The sequence below is a fragment of the Oncorhynchus nerka genome, linkage group LG20 (genome assembly GCF_034236695.1).
Source record: "Oncorhynchus nerka isolate Pitt River linkage group LG20, Oner_Uvic_2.0, whole genome shotgun sequence".
Taxonomy (NCBI): Eukaryota; Metazoa; Chordata; class Actinopteri; order Salmoniformes; family Salmonidae; genus Oncorhynchus; species Oncorhynchus nerka.
This window is the reverse complement of record NC_088415.1, coordinates 41926258-41942825: the sequence shown is the minus strand read 5'-3', so window position 1 is coordinate 41942825 and position 16568 is coordinate 41926258. Positions and strand designations below refer to the sequence as shown.

At 50.3% G+C, this 16568-nt stretch overlaps 1 protein-coding gene across 3 annotated transcripts in view; it reads right to left on the bottom strand.

Annotated features, from left to right (window-relative positions):
• The window catches only part of LOC115124777 (rho guanine nucleotide exchange factor 25-like), a 181004-nt gene that overhangs the window by 132305 nt on the left and 32131 nt on the right, over positions 1–16568 (bottom strand). Inside the window, exon 1 of one of the 3 annotated variants that reach the window (XM_065005511.1) lies at positions 311–495. The exons of the other annotated variants lie outside the window; for them this stretch is intronic. Coding sequence (XP_064861583.1) covers positions 311–404 — 94 coding nt within the window. The 5' untranslated portion in view covers positions 405–495. Of the gene's footprint in view, positions 1–310; positions 496–16568 lie in introns of those variants that run through there. 3 annotated transcript variants of the gene reach the window in all.

The following is a 16568-nucleotide window of genomic DNA, read 5'->3' as shown; positions in this document are numbered from 1 at the left end:
TTGCTACAGCTCACTATAAATCGACACACACATCAACCTACTCCTGTATCAGCGCGCTTGTGTACAAATTACACACACACACACACACACACACACACACACACACACACACACACACACACACACACACACACACACACACACACACACACACACACACACACACACACACACACACACACACACACAGAAGTAAACACACACAGAAGTAAACACACACACACACAGTTTATCGCACCCAAGCACACAGAGTACACAAACAGACACGACAGCTGGCGTGAATGAGTGTGTATACGCGGTGTACACTAACCTCTGACCCGGGCATAGCAGCAGCCACACTTGGCCAGGACTTTACGGAACAAATGTTGGCAGGCACAGCCTCGGTGGTGGTGGCCCCCTTTCATGGTGTACACCTCACGCTGGATGACCCGTTACCAGGGGTGGGCATGGCCCAGCGAGCACCCACGCAAGTACACACTAGATCCTCGCGGTGCAGAGTAAATCCCACACGGCAGTGTCGGGAGGGCGTCCACAGAGGAAACACAAAGTCCAGTTCAAGAGCTCCAGTCAGATCGGGTCCACAGCCAAAACTAGCGAGATATGGCTTAGAGAAAAACACAGCCATTAGGGATGGACTGCATGGCTGTCATGAGAATTATCCCTCTCTTTCTGTTTTCCTTTCTCCCTCGTTCTTCCCAGTTGCTGAGCTCTCGCCGGGTCAAATGACAGAGTAACAGACTGCCTCAGAGAGAGAGAGAGAGAGAGAGAAAGAGAGACGGGGAAAAAGAGAGAGAGGGGAGGGGGTGAGAGGGAGGAGTCTGCTACAGCTCTAGTTGCTGCCTGGCTATTCCAGGGTAGTGTTCCCACTCCCCTTCTTCTCTTCTCTTCACTTCTCTCCTCTCTTCCTGTCAAGTCCGTCTTTTCTCTTAGCGACCCTCCTCTCCTCTCTCTCTCTCTCTCGTTTCTCTTCTTTCTTTCCTCCCTCTGTCCCTCTCCTCCGCTCTTTCTCTCTCCTTCTCGCTCCTCTCCTGCTCCCTCACTCGTTCCCTCACCTCCTCCACTTGTCTGTCTGCCTGCATGCCTGTCAGCCTGCCTGTCTGTCTGTTTGCCTGTCTGTGTTATTTGTTATGCTCTTTCTACATGGCTGGCTGCTGGATGTGACTTTGGCAGACTAACGTAACACACTTAAGGACTCCTACTGGAAACCCAACACCTCCCACAGGCCAGCTGAAATGCCATGCTCTGTATCTCTCTCTCTCTCTCTCTCGCTCTCTCTCTCTCTCTCTCTCGCTCTCTCTCGCTCTCTCTCTCTCTCGCGCTCTCTCTCTCTCTCTCTCTCTCTCTCTCTCTCTCTCTCTCGCGCTCTCTCATCAATTCAGAGTAAAATAGAAACAAAAACATGCGTGTCATAAGTGTAATAATACAGAATTACACTGAGTGTACAAAACATTAAGATCACTTTCTCTTTCCATGACACAGACTGACCAGGTGAATCCAGGTGAAAGCTATCATACCTTACTGATGTCACTTGTTAAATCCACTTCATTCAGTGTACATGAAGGGGAGGAGACAGGTTAAAGAAGAACTGCAACGCTGCTATACACAGGGTATAGATGTATGTAGAGAACAGGTTGACCTGATCATGGTGCCAGGCAATTTCTGCATACCTCCCTTTACACTATATATCAGACCTGGGTTCAAACACTTCTGAAACTGGTATGTAGTGAGTTTTCTAAACTCTTAGTACAGAAATCCAAACTGGTAACACTAGTAACGCAGCCAGTTGGATGTTCAAATCCTTTCATTGTGCATTCAGTCACACACACACACACACACACACACACACACACACACACACACACACACACACACACACACACACACACACACACACACACACACACAGGCTTGTTGTCTGGATATTGACTGGCTCCTGTTGTTAGTTTATGATAGAGGGGCCAACAGGGAGACAGAGCTCTCTCTCTTCCATGGAGCTCCAGGCTCCAATTTCACAATGTTGGCATTGTTCTCTTTGTGCGTGTGTGTGTGTGTGTGTGTGACATGAGCAGAATGACTGTACAATAGAGTGCAGAAGACAAGCTTGAAGACAGGCGCGAGCCTGATTGTCTTACTGTGAGGGGTAGACCCCAGAGGTAGCCGTCGCTAACGGCACATGGAAACCTCTCGCTCTCTACCACAGGCCACCCACTCAACTAGGTCTGAGACTCAGGCTGAACACTGGAACAGACCCATTCCTTTAGCTGGAGAAGAGATTCTTTTGGACCGTTGGCGCTGACCAACTTTCGTTTTGTTCTGCGTTGATTCGAGTCCACCTCATTGGTCCTTACTAAACTCCACATTTGACCTTTACATGGATGGGGGTGAGAGGATCAAATGCATTTGTTTAACCCGCCTCTGACTCGTAAAATCTTTGTTCCTTGTCGATTGAAATCATCGGGTGCGATTCTATTAAAACAGGCTGCCTACTGTAGGGAAACAACCCGTTAGGAAACGGTAGTTGTTAAACCTAAGCTTGAATAAATGAGTATTTTGACGAGAGGTTACCGTATGTCTTGGTATTACCTCAGACTGCACGTGTCCATATGTCCTTGTGTGAAACCTTAGCGGCCATCGATATACAGTAGCAGCACATGACTTGGTACTTGGTGACAGGGAATACTGTACAGCTCCAAAGGTGGCTGACTCACTGTCACGCTTGTTGCGCCAACGAGATATACCAGGCCGTCTCTACTTCGGGTTCTCCATGACTCAGCAGATTTAGTATGAGCTCATCCCACTGTCATCCTACTCCCAGTACGTTTTGGACACCAATCTCAGCAGCGTCACAGAACCAGCTCAGGTTCCTCTCCCAGGGAATCGGGGGAGGGGGGGCAGGGGAACCAGAGAACCGTGGTTACCGACTGGCACACAACAACCCTCGTCACAGAATACACCCGGACCAGTCATCAAACAACAGGAGTTCCCAGGTCCCTCCTCTCCTCTCTGGCTTTTCCTATTTGATCTCCTCTGTTTTGGCATGGTTCCAACATCCTATCCCTAGCCGCTTCAACATGCGTTAGTCTTATGCGTTAGTCTCTCTGTCTCTCTGTCTCTGTCTCTGTCTCTGTCTCTCTCTCTGTCTCTCTCTCTCTCTCTCTCTCTCTCTCTCAGTACGGGTTCGTGCTGTGGGGGAGGTCTTCTTGGGCTATACTCAGGCTTGTCTCAGGATGGTAAGTTGGTGGTTGAAAGTATCCCTCTAGTGGTGTGGGGGCTGTGCATTGGCAAAGTGGGTGGGGTTATATCCTGCCTGTTTGGCCCTGTCCGGGGGTATCGTCGGACAGGGCCACAGTGTCTCCCGACCCCTCCTGTCTCAGCCTCCAGTATTTATGCTGCAATAGTTTATGTGTCGGGGGGCTAGGGTCAGTCTGTTATATCTGGTGTATTTCTTATCTGGTGTCCTGTGTGAATTTAAGTATGCTCCCTCTACTTCTCTCACTCTCTTTTCCTCTCTCTTTCCCTATCTCTTCTCTCAGGGGGACCTGAGCTCTAGGACAGTGCCTCGGGACTACCTGGCCTGATGACTCCTTGCTGTCCCCAGTCCACCTGGTTGTGCTGCTGCTCCAGTTTCAACTGTTCTGCCTGCGGCTATGGAACACTGACCTGTTCACCGGACGCACTACCTTGTCCCGGACCTGCTGTTTCCGACTCTCTCTCTAAACCTCACCTGCTGTCTCCAGCTCTGAATGCTCGGCTATGAAAGCCAAATGACATTTACTCCTGAGGTGCTGTCCTGTTGCACCCTCTACAACCACTGTGATTATTATTATTTGACCCTGCTGGTCATCTATGAACGTTTGAACATCTTGGCCATGTACTGTTATAATCTACACCTGGCACAGCCAGAAGAGGACCGAAAAGCAGCATTGTAGAAACTTCACACTCAACGGAACGACTTGATTAGGGTAGTGTCAACAACGCAGCTAGCCTATCTCAGCAGTACTGTATCATTTTAATCATTTTAGTCAATTAGATTCTTGCTACGTAAGCTTAACTTTCTGAACATTCGAGACGTGTAGTCCACTTGTCATTCCAATCTCCTCTGCATTAGCGTAGCCTCTTCTATAGCCTGTCAACTATGTGTCTGTCTATCCCTGTTCTCTCCTCTCTGCACAGACCATACAAACGCTCCACACCGCATGGCCGCGGCCACCCTAATCTGGTGGTCCCAGCGCGCACGACCCACGTGGAGTTCCAGGTCTCCGGTAGCCTCTGGAACTGCCGATCTGCGGCCAACAAGGCAGAGTTCATCTCAGCCTATGCCTCCCTCCAGTCCCTCGACTTCTTGGCTCTGACGGAAACATGGATCACCACAGACAACACCGCTACTCCTTGTCACGCCCTGGTCTAAGTATTTTGTGTTTTCTTCATGTATTGGGTCAGGCCAGGGTGTGGCATAGAGTTTTTGTATTGTGGTGTGTTTTGTCTTGGGATTTTGGAATGTGTGTATAGTGGGATTGTAGCTTAGTGGGGTGTTCTAGGAGAGTCTATGGCTGTCTGAAGTGGTTCTCAATCAGAGGCAGGTGTTTACCGTTGTCTCTGATTGGGAACCATATTTAGGCAGCCATATTCTTTGGTTGTATTGTGGGTGATTGTCCTGTGTGTCTTGATGTCCTGGTTAGAGGTTAGTAGACACTTGTATAGGCTGTTTTCGGTTTTCGTTTTGTAGTGTTAGTGTTTTGTTGTGTGTTACGTTTGTTTATTAAAGATGAATCACAATAGACACGCTGCAGTTTGGTCCGACTCTCCTTCACCATTAGAAAGCCGTTACAGAATCACCCACCACAGGACCAAGCAGCGTGTCAACAGGCAGGAGCCACAGGAGAAGCAACAGGAGCAGCAGCAGCTACAGTGGGAGAGATTGCACTACCTGGAGAAATGGACATGGGAGGAGGTACTGGACGGTAAAGGACCCTGGGATCAGCCTGGAGATTATTGTCGCCCCAAAGCCGAGCTGGAGGCAGCAAAAGCAGAGAGGCGGCATTATGAGGAGCTAGCACGGCAGAGCGGATGGAAGCCTGAGAGTCAGCCGCAAAAATTTCTTGGGGGGGGCTCACAGGGAGTATGACTACGCTAGGTAGGAGACCTACGCTAACTTCCTGTGGTTACCGGGGGGCTAGAGAGACCGGGCAGGCACCTTGTTATGCAGTGGTGCGCACGGTGTCCCCAGTGCGGGTGCATAGCCCGGTGCGGTATATTCCAGCTCCTCGTATCGGCCGGGCTAGAGTGGGCATCGAGCCAGGTAAGGTTGGGCAGGCTCGGTGCTCAAGAGCTCCAGTGCGCCTGCACGGTCCGGTCTATCCAGTACCACCTCCACACCCCAGCCCTCCGGTAGCAGCTCCCCGCACCAGGCTTCCTGTGCGTGTCCTCGGTTCATTACCACCAGTGCCAGCACCACGCATCAGGCCTACAGTGTGTCCCGCCTGTCCAGCGCTGCCGGAGCGTCCCGCCTGTCCGGCGCCGCTGCCGGAGCGTCCCGCCTGTCCGGCGCCGCTGCCGGAGCTTCCCGCCTGTCCGGCGCAGCTGCCGGAGCCTCCCGCCTGTCCGGCGCCGCTGCCGGAGCCTCTCGCCTGTCCGGCGCCGCTGCCGGAGCCTCCCGCCAGTCCGGCGCCGATGCCGGAGCGTCCCGCCTGTCCGGCGCCGCTGCCGGAGCGTCCCGCCTGTCCGGCGCGCTGCCGAGCGTCCCGCCTGTCCGGCGCCGCTGCCGGAGCGTCCCGCCTGTCCGGCGCCGCTGCCGGAGCGTCCCGCCTGTCCGGCGCCGCTGCCGGAGCTTCCCGCCTGTCCGGCGCCGCTGCCGGAGCTTCCCGCCTGTCCGGCGCCGCTGCCGGAGCGTCCCGCCTGTCCGGCGCCGCTGCCGGAGCCTCCCGCCTGTCCGGCGCCGCTGCCGGAGCTTCCCGCCTGTCCGGCGCTGTCAGAGCTACCGCCCCTCATGCCAGAGGCGCCAGAGCCCCTCATTCCAGAGGCACCAGTACTCCTCTGCCCAGCGCCGCCTGAGCTACCAGTCTGCCCAGCACCGCCAGTCTGCCCAGCATCGCCAGTCTGCCCAGCGCCGCCAGTGCTCCCAGTCTGCCCAGCGCCGCCAGTCTGCCCAGCGCCGCCAGTCTGCCCAGCGCCGCCGGTCTGCCCAGCGTCGCCAGTCTGCCCAGCGCCGCCTGAGCTACCAGTCTGCCCAGCGCCGCCAGTCTGCCCAGCGCCACCAGTGCCGCCAGTCTGCCAGGATCAGTTAGATCCGCCATTCAGCCAGGATCCGCCAGTGTGCCAGGATCCGCCAGTCAGCAAGGATCCGCCAGTCTGCCAGGATCCGCCAGAAGTGCCAGTCAGCCAGGATCTGCCAGATCCGCTAGTCAGCCAGGATCCGCCAGTCAGCCAGGATCTGCCAGATCCGCTAGTCAGCCAGGATCCGCCAGTCGGCCAGGATCTGCCAGAACCGCTAGTCAGCCAGGATCCGCCAGTCAGCCAGGATCTGCCAGATCCGCTTGTCAGCCAGGATACGTCAGTCAGCCAGGATCTGCCAGATCCGCTAGTCAGCCAGGATCCGCCAGTCAGCCAGGATCCGCCAGTCAGCCAGGATCCGCCAGTCAGCCAGGATCTGCCAGATCCGCTAGTCAGCCAGGATCCGCCAGTCAGCCAGGATCCGCCAGTCAGCCAGGATCCGCCAGAACCGCTAGTCAGCCAGGATCAGCCAGGATCTGCCAGTCAGCCAGGATCTGTCGGAACCACCAGCCAGCCAGGATCTGGTAGATCCATCAACCTGCCTGAGCTTCCTCTCACTCCTGAGCTGCCTCTCACTCCTGAGCTGCCTCTCACTCCTGAGCTTTCTCTCACTCCCGAGCTTTCTCTCACTCCCGAGCTTTCTCTCACTCCCGAGCTTTCTCTCACTCCCGAGCTTTCTCTCACTCCCGAGCTTCCTCTCACTCCTGAGCTTCCCCTCAGTCCCGAGCTGCCTCAGTCCCGAGCTGCCCCTCAGTCCCGATCTGCTCCTCAATCCAGTGGGTTTCTGGGTGAGGACTACTAGGCCATGGTCGGCGGCGAGGGTGGACTATCCAGGGACGCGAGGAGAGGGGACTAAGACATTAATTGAGTGGGGTCCACGTCCCGCGCCGGAACCGCCACCATGGACAGACGCCCACCCGGACCCTCCCTATTTGTTTTGAGGTGCGTTCGGGAGTCCGCACCTTAGGGGGGTTCTGTCACGCCCTGGTCTAAGTATTTTGTGTTTTCTTCATGTATTGGGTCAGGCCAGGGTGTGGCATAGAGTTTTTGTATTGTGGTGTGTTTTGTCTTGGGATTTTGGAATGTGTGTATAGTGGGATTGTAGCTTAGTGGGGTGTTCTAGGAGAGTCTATGGCTGTCTGAAGTGGTTCTCAATCAGAGGCAGGTGTTTACCGTTGTCTCTGATTGGGAACCATATTTAGGCAGCCATATTCTTTGGTTGTATTGTGGGTGATTGTCCTGTGTGTCTTGATGTCCTGGTTAGAGGTTAGTAGACACTTGTATAGGCTGTTTTCGGTTTTCGTTTTGTAGTGTTAGTGTTTTGTTGTGTGTTACGTTTGTTTATTAAAGATGAATCACAATAGACACGCTGCAGTTTGGTCCGACTCTCCTTCACCATTAGAAAGCCGTTACACTCCTACTGCTCTCTCTTCGTCCGCCCACGTGCTCTCGCACACCCCGAGAGCTTCTGGTCAGCGGGGTGGTGGCACCGGGATCATCTCTCCCAAGTGGTCATTCTCTCTTTCTCCCCTTACCCATCTGTCTATCGCCTCCTTTGAATTCCATGCTGTCACAGTTACCAGCCCTTTCAAGCTTAACATCCTTATCATTTATCGCCCTCCAGGTTCCCTCGGAGAGTTCATCAATGAGCTTGATGCCTTGATAAGCTCCTTTCCTGAGGACGGCTCACCTCTCACAGTTCTGGGCGACTTTAACCTCCCCACGTCTACCTTTGACTCATTCCTCTCTGCCTCCTTCTTTCCACTCCTCTCCTCTTTTGACCTCACACTCTCACCTTCCCCCCCTACTCACAAGGCAGGCAATACGCTCGACCTCATCTTTACTAGATGCTGTTCCTCCACTAACCTCATTGCAACTCCCCTCCAAGTCTCCGACCACTACCTTGTATCCTTTTCCCTCTCGCTCTCATCCAACACTTCCCACACTGCCCCTACTCGGATGGTATCGCGCCGTCCCAACCTTCGCTCTCTCTCCCCCGCTACTCTCTCCTCTTCCATCCTATCATCTCTTCCCTCTGCTCAAACCTTCTCCAACCTATCTCCTGATTCTGCCTCCTCAACCCTCCCTTTCTGCATCCTTTGACTCTCTATGTCCCCTATCCTCCAGGCCGGCTCGGTCCTCCCCTCCCGCTCCGTGGCTCGACGACTCATTGCGAGCTCACAGAACAGGGCTCCGGGCAGCCGAGCGGAAATGGAGGAAAACTCGCCTCCCTGCGGACCTGGCATCCTTTCACTCCCTCCTCTCTACATTTTCCTCCTCTGTCTCTGCTGCTAAAGCCACTTTCTACCACTCTAAATTCCAAGCATCTGCCTCTAACCCTAGGAAGCTCTTTGCCACCTTCTCCTCCCTCTTGAATCCTCCTCCCCCTCCCCCCTCCTCCCTCTCTGCAGATGACTTCGTCAACCATTTTGAAAAGAAGGTCGACGACATCCGATCCTCGTTTGCTAAGTCAAACGACACCGCTGGTTCTGCTCACACTGCCCTACCCTGTGCTCTGACCTCTTTCTCCCCTCTCTCTCCAGATGACATCTCGCGTCTTGTGACGGCCGGCCGCCCAACAACCTGCCCGCTTGACCCTATCCCCTCCTCTCTTCTCCAGACCATCTCCGGTGACCTTCTCCCTTACCTCACCTCGCTCATCAACTCATCCCTGACCGCTGGCTACGTCCCTCCCGTCTTCAAGAGAGCGAGAGTTGCACCCCTTCTGAAAAAACCTACACTCGATCCCTCCGATGTCAACAACTACAGACCAGTATCCCTTCTTTCTTTTCTCTCCAAAACTCTTGAACGTGCCGTCCTTGGCCAGCTCTCCCGCTATCTCTCTCAGAATGACCTTCTTGATCCAAATCAGTCAGGTTTCAAGACTAGTCATTCAACTGAGACTGCTCTTCTCTGTATCACAGAGGCCCTCCGCACTGCTAAAGCTAACTCTCTCTCCTCTGCTCTCATCCTTCTAGACCTATCGGCTGCCTTCGATACTGTGAACCATCAGATCCTCCTCTCCACCCTCTCCGAGTTGGGCATCTCCGGCGCGGCCCACGCTTGGATTGCGTCCTACCTGACAGGTCGCTCCTACCAGGTGGCGTGGCGAGAATCCGTCTCCTCACCACGTGCTCTCACCACTGGTGTCCCCCAGGGCTCTGTTCTAGGCCCTCTCCTATTCTCGCTATACACCAAGTCACTTGGCTCTGTCATAACCTCACATGGTCTCTCCTATCATTGCTATGCAGACGACACACAATTAATCTTCTCCTTTCCCCCTTCTGACGACCAGGTGGCGAATCGCATCTCTGCATGTCTGGCAGACATATCAGTGTGGATGACGGATCATCACCTCAAGCTGAACCTCGGCAAGACGGAGCTGCTCTTCCTCCCGGGAAGGACTGCCCGTTCCATGATCTCGCCATCACGGTTGACAACTCCATTGTGTCCTCGTCCCAGAGCGCTAAGAACCTTGGCGTGATCCTGGACAACACCCTGTCGTTCTCAAATAACATCAAGGCGGTGGTCCGTTCCTGTAGGTTCATGCTCTACAACATCCGCAGAGTACGACCCTGCCTCACACAGGAAGCGGCGCAGGTCCTAATCCAGGCACTTGTCATCTCCCGTCTGGATTACTGCAACTCGCTGTTGGCTGGGCTCCCTGCCTGTGCCATTAAACCCCTACAACTCATCCAGAACGGCGCAGCCCGTCTGGTGTTCAACCTTCCCAAGTTCTCTCACGTCACCCCGCTCCTCCGCTCTCTCCACTGGCTTCCAGTTGAAGCTCGCATCCGCTACAAGACCATGGTGCTTGCCTACGGAGCTGTGAGGGGAACGGCACCTCAGTACCTCCAGGCTCTGATCAGGCCCTACACCCAAACAAGGGCACTGCGTTCATCCACCTCTGGCCTGCTCGCCTCCCTACCACTGAGGAAGTACAGTTCCCGCTCAGCCCAGTCAAAACTGTTCGCTGCTCTGGCCCCCCAATGGTGGAACAAACTCCCTCACGACGCCAGGACAGCGGAGTCAATCACCACCTTCCGGAGACACCTGAAACCCCACCTCTTTAAGGAATACCTAGGATAGGATAAAGTAATCCTTCTCACCCCCCCCCCTTAAAAGACCTAGATGCACTATTGTAAAGTGGCTGTTCCACTGGATGTCATAAGGTGAAAGCACCAATTTGTAAGTCGCTCTGGATAAGAGCGTCTGCTAAATGACTTAAATGTAAATGTAATGATGGCCACCCCTCCTAGCCTGGCTCCTCTTTAGGTTTCTTCCTCGGTTCTGACCATTCTAGAGTTTTTCCTAGCCATCGTGCTTCTACATCAAATCAAATCAAATGTATTTATATAGCCCTTCGTACATCAGCTGATATCTCAAAGTGCTGTACAGAAACCCAGCCTAAAACATCTACATTGCTTGCTGTTTGGGGTTTTAGGCTGGGTTTCTGTACAGCACTTTGTGACATCAGCTGATGTAAAAAGGGCTTTATAAATACATTTGATTGATTCACTCACTCACCTACTCTCTCACTCACTCTCTCACTCTCTCACTCACCTACTCTCTCACTCACCTACTCTCTCTCTCTTTCTCTCTCTCTCTCACTCACACTTTCTCTCACTCACACTTTCTCTCACTCACACTTTCTCTCACTCACACTTTCTCTCACTCACACTCTCTCTCACTCACACTCTCTCTCACACACTTTGCAATTTGTCTGTGTGAACATCAGAGCATCAGCAGACAACATCCAAGCAGATCACATGTAATAGAAAAGAGCCATCCAGCTACAGCCCCAGTAAAGTCCACATACCATCTCCCAGCTACAACTACAGTACATATCTCTCAGTACATAACATATCCTAGCTACAACTACAGTACATATCTCTCAGTACATAACATCTCCCAGCTACAACTACAGTACATATCTCTCAGTACATACCATCTCCCAGCTACAACTACAGTACATATCTCTCAGTACAGATCATCTCCCAGCTACAACTACAGTACATATCTCTCAGTACATAACATCTCCCAGCTACAACTACAGTACATATCTCTCAGTACATAACATCTCACAGCTACAACTACAGTACATATCTCTCAGTACATAACATCTCCCAGCTACAACTACAGTACATATCTCTCAGTACATATCAGCTCTCAGCCAGGTTACACAAAGCCCTGGCCAACAACTGTGAGATCACAGACCGCCGCTTTCCCTCTCTTTCTCCTCGTCTTCGTCTTTCTGTGTTTGTGCACACTTTTTTAAAAATCTCTCCGCCTTTGTCTCTGTAACGAGATTCATCTGAAAAGCAAATGTGTTGAAAAGAGTATTGCCCAACTATTGTACTTATACCAGTGGACCAGAAGGGGGAGTTTAGACCAGGGCAATGAGGCAGCCTCCATGTCGCCTCACCAGATCCCAGTTCAGTTTAGCCTCCTATCGTTCTCTCCACAGTCACTAAACACACTTCTGGACCTGGTGAACTTTGACATTGGCCTGAGAGCTGTGTGTGAAGAGTCGTGAATGTCAGTGGAAGCATGGAAGACTAGCTCTCCACCACTGGGCCGCGTGTTTCCAGGAAAAAGAGGGAAGGACGAAGGGGATGGTGAGGGAGGGAAGGGAGGGGAGGGGTATGGAAGAAGGGAATGGTGAGGGAGGGAAGGGAGGGGAGGGGGATGGAAGAAGGGGATGGTGAGGGAGGGAAGGGAGGGGGAGGGGTATGGAAGAAGGGAATGGTGAGGGAGGGAAGGGAGGGGAGGGGGATGGAAGAAGGGGATGGTGAGGGAGGGAAGGGAGGGGAGAGGGATGGAAGAAGGGAATGGTGAGGGAGGGAAGGGAGGGGAGAGGGATGGAAGAAGGGAATGGTGAGGGAGGGGAGGGGTATGGAAGAAGGGAATGGTGAGGGAGGGGAGGGGTATGGAAGAAGGGAATGGTGAGGGAGGGAAAAGAGGGGGATGGAAGAAGGGAATGGTGAGGGAGGGAAGGGAAGGGAGGGGAGAGGTATGGAAGAAGGGAATGGTGAGGGAGGGAAGGGAGGGGAGGGGTATGGAAGAAGGGAATGGGAAGGGAGGGGAGGGGTATGGAAGAAGGGGATGGTGAGGGAGGGAAGGGAGGGGAGGGGTATGGAAGAAGGGGATGGTGAGGGAGGGAAGGGAGGGGAGGAGTATGGAAGAAGGGGATGGTGAGGGAGGGAAGGGAGGGGAGGGGTATGGAAGAAGGGAATGGTGAGGGAGGGAAAGAGGGGGATGGAAGAAGGGAATGGTGAGGGAGGGAAAGGAGGGGGAGGTGAGGTGAACACCCAGACATCTTCTCTCTCCTTTCCTCCTTCCTCTATATCACCCTCCCCTCCCCCAACACACACACACTAAACATGATTAATCCTCACACACATCGTCAAGCATAAACACAGATGCCTAGAAGAAGCTGGCTCAGCACCCCGTGCATGGTCATGGAAAATGGGAAAATCTATAAATGCACATGCTGGAATATACAGCCACATACTGTAGATATTGTGCATACGGGAGTACACACCTACAGTCCTCATATGGAATGCCTGGTTGTCTGTCTTTTCCATAGAATCTGAGTCTGAGAGGGAGAAGGCATCCTTACCGCCCGTCCAGTTAGGAGGAAGTGACTCAGCGATACAGGTTTCCTGCCTCCAGAGAAATGTCAAGCGGTGCTTTGTATGTTCCGTGTCTGTAATGTGGCATGTCTTTAAACATGTATCACGTGTACAGCTGTAGGATCTTAATTTGAGCCAGTTTACTAGAGCAGGAAAATAATCCTACATCAACAGGAAATTATAATTCATGGACATGTTTCTTATAGGGGTTGATTCATTTTTCGGTAGGGCAAATCAAGTCGGATATATTAAAGTAAAAATGACAAACTTTAGAATCCTTTTTAAACTTTGAATATTGTACAGGTTGGCATTCCCAGGTGGGCAGGAAAATTCTCAGCAACAAAAGAGTGATCAAATTAAGATGCGTCTGTAGTGCAATCTCGCATAGGCAAAGGCATACATGCATACATGAATTTCTCACCAATCACTGGAGAGTAGGTTTGAATGGCGGGAACCCTGTTACCGAGATTTACCGGGATTTACGGCACAAAACCACTCCCTTTTCCCGGGATAAATAACTACGAGAAACGGGTAAATTATAATCAATTATTTATACGAACAGCATGGCGTGAAATGGAACTGTTAAATTATAAGCAGTGGCTAAATGTGTCTTCTCTACGGCCTCCGCATGATGAATCACCAACACTCAGTGTGGGGACAGACAGCCCATCTCAGTATGGAGCACATTTCACAATGCATGTAGACCTGTCATCTATCGCATCATGGTAACTTTTTGTCTTGTGACAGGCAGGCCTATATTTACCCTAATACAAAGACCGAATGCCATAATTTACCCATCCCCATCGGGGGTCTCCTTGTTTTTTAATTTGAAAGATTCCATTTTTTCTGCAGCTGCAGAGTTTTAAAACAGCCTATCACTCGAATATCGTTGCTTTACATCAGTACACTCAGTCTTTCTCCCTCTCCATCAACTCCATTCAAATTGCATCCGAAATAGACAATCCTGTTCTACATTAATATACCATGTATAGATGTCCTAGCCTACCTCTTTCAGGTAGTACATTCAATGTAATATTAGTCTTAAATTTAGCTAATTAGTGATGGGTTAGGCATAATAAGGTTCTAGCTTATAGCCCCGGTCTCTTGCGCAATACCCAAGCACCTGTGCTCCTCTGGCCTCCTTAAGAAAAACTGCTCCTTAGCTCTTGGAGTCGCATGCAGGAAAAGCTAGACTAGAATAGCTTGCTGGACCAATTGTTTTTTGAGCATTTCTTGTACCAACAGACTATTCGAAGAGGGACGCAAGCTCTTTTTTTCTGAATGTAAATACAGCAGTCAATAAGACTCACAGGTAGTTTGAATGAAGAGCGAACGCGCGATGGCAGTAGGCCATAGCAGTTATTTATTCAGACCCACCCATAGCCTTTCAAACCTCCTGAAGAGAAGTGAAAGCCTCCTGCACCTAATTCTAGCCCTGTATTATTCAAGGATGTCATTAGAATGATGATGCACAGGAGGTTGGTGGCACCTTAATTGGGGAGGACGGGCTCGTGGTAACGGCTGGAGGGGAATGAGTGGAATGGTATCAAATACATCAAGCACTTGGTTTCCATGTTGTTGATGCCATTCCTTTGACGCCGTTCCAGCCATTATTATGAGCCTTCCCTCCCCTCAGCAGCCTCCTCTGTGATAAAGATAAGGACAACAAAACGTATTTCATTTAACTGTTGAAAGCGGGGAAGAAGTGAAGAAACAATAAGAGAGAGAAAGAGGAGGCTAATAACATTAGGGGAAATATTATGAACGGTGCATATTCGTCAGCCTACTAATTATACAAATGGTCCCTATTATATTTCAAAATGAAATCAGTCTATACTTGTAACTTTGTAGGCTGCATGTGCTGCACCAGAATTACATGTTACCTCTCTGCTTTATCATGGTTTGAAAGATGTGCGTAATTCCGGCCCATATCATACAGTATAATACAATAGAGTACAGTAATACAGTTCACTCTCAAATAATGTTGCCTACTGGAGCTAGTTTCATTTATTTAACCAAGAGAGCATACAGCTAAACTACATCTTTGGGTTTTTATGTTTTTCTGTCGTTCGTAATGTGCAATAGCCTTTATCATATTGGATAACGGCACAATCATTTGAGCAATTTTGGGATTGGGCTCATTAAATGTTGTTAATCTAGGGCTCATTAAATGGCGTTAATGTAGGGCTCATTAAATGTTGTTAATGCAGGGCTCATTAAATGTCGTTAATGTAGGGCTCATTAAATGTTGTTAATGTAGGGCTCATTAAATGTTGTTAATGTAGGGCTCATTAAATGTCTAATGTAGGGCTCATTAAATGTTGTTAATATAGGGCTCATTAAATGGCGTTAATGCAGGGCTCATTAAATGTTGTTAATGTAGGGCTCATTAAATGTCGTTAATGTAGGGCTCATCAAATGACGTTAATGCAGGGCTCATTAAATGTCGTTAATGTAGGGCTCATTAAATGTTGTTAATGCAGGGCCCATTAAATGTCGTTAATGCCGGGCTCATTCAATGTCGTTAATGTAGGGCTCATTAAATGTCGTTGATGCAGGGCTCGTTAAATGTTGTTAATGTAGGGCTCATTAAATGTTGTTAATGCGGGGCTCATTAAATGTCATTAATGTAGGGCTCATTAAATGCCGTTAATGCAGGGCTCATTAAATGTCATTAATGTAGGGCTCATTAAATGTCGTTAATGTAGGGCTCATTAAATGTCATTAATGTAGGGCTCATTAAATGTCATCAATGTAGGGCTCATTAAATGTCGTTAATGTAGGGCTCATTAAATGTCATTAATGTAGGGCTCATTAAATGTCGTTAATGTAGGGCTCATTAAATGTCGTTAATGTAGGGCTCATTAAATGTGTTAATGTAGGGCTCATTAAATGTCATTAATCATTAAATGTCATTAATGTAGGGCTCATTAAATGTCATTAATGTAGGGCTCATTAAATGTCGTTAATGTAGGGCTCATTAAATGTCGTTAATGTAGGGCTCATTAAATGTCGTTAATGTAGGGCTCATTAAATGTCGTTAATGTAGGGCTCATTAAATGTCATTAATGTAGGGCTCATTAAATAGGGCTCATTAAATGTAGGGCTCATTAAATGTTAATGTAGGGCTCATTAAATGTCGTTAATGTAGGGCTCATTAAATGTCGTTAATGTAGGGCTCATTAAATGTCGTTAATGTAGGGCTCATTAAATGCCGTTAATGTAGGGCTCATTAAATGTCGTTAATGTAGGGCTCATTAAATGTCATTAATGTAGGGCTCATTAAATGTCATTAATGTAGGGCTCATTAAATGTCGTTAATGTAGGGCTCATTAAATGTATTGAATGCTTTTCAATGGCACTTCCGGGTTTTGGAGGAAAATACCGGGTTTCCCGGGAGAAAAGTGAACCCTACTGGATGTGAAATCAGGCAGAATGCAGTTGGTTATATTCAGATCACGTTCCCTCTCCCCCACCCCGCACATTAAATTCTCTCTCCCTCTCTCTCTTGTTCTCACACATCACTCTCTCTTTCCCACTCATTCCCCTGTTGAATGCCGTCCAAGAGATGTGCCTTATTATTCACAGATTTCATATTTTACTCTCGCTCTACACTTCCCTCTCTCCCTGCTCCCACCCTTACCCCCTTTCACTCTACATCTA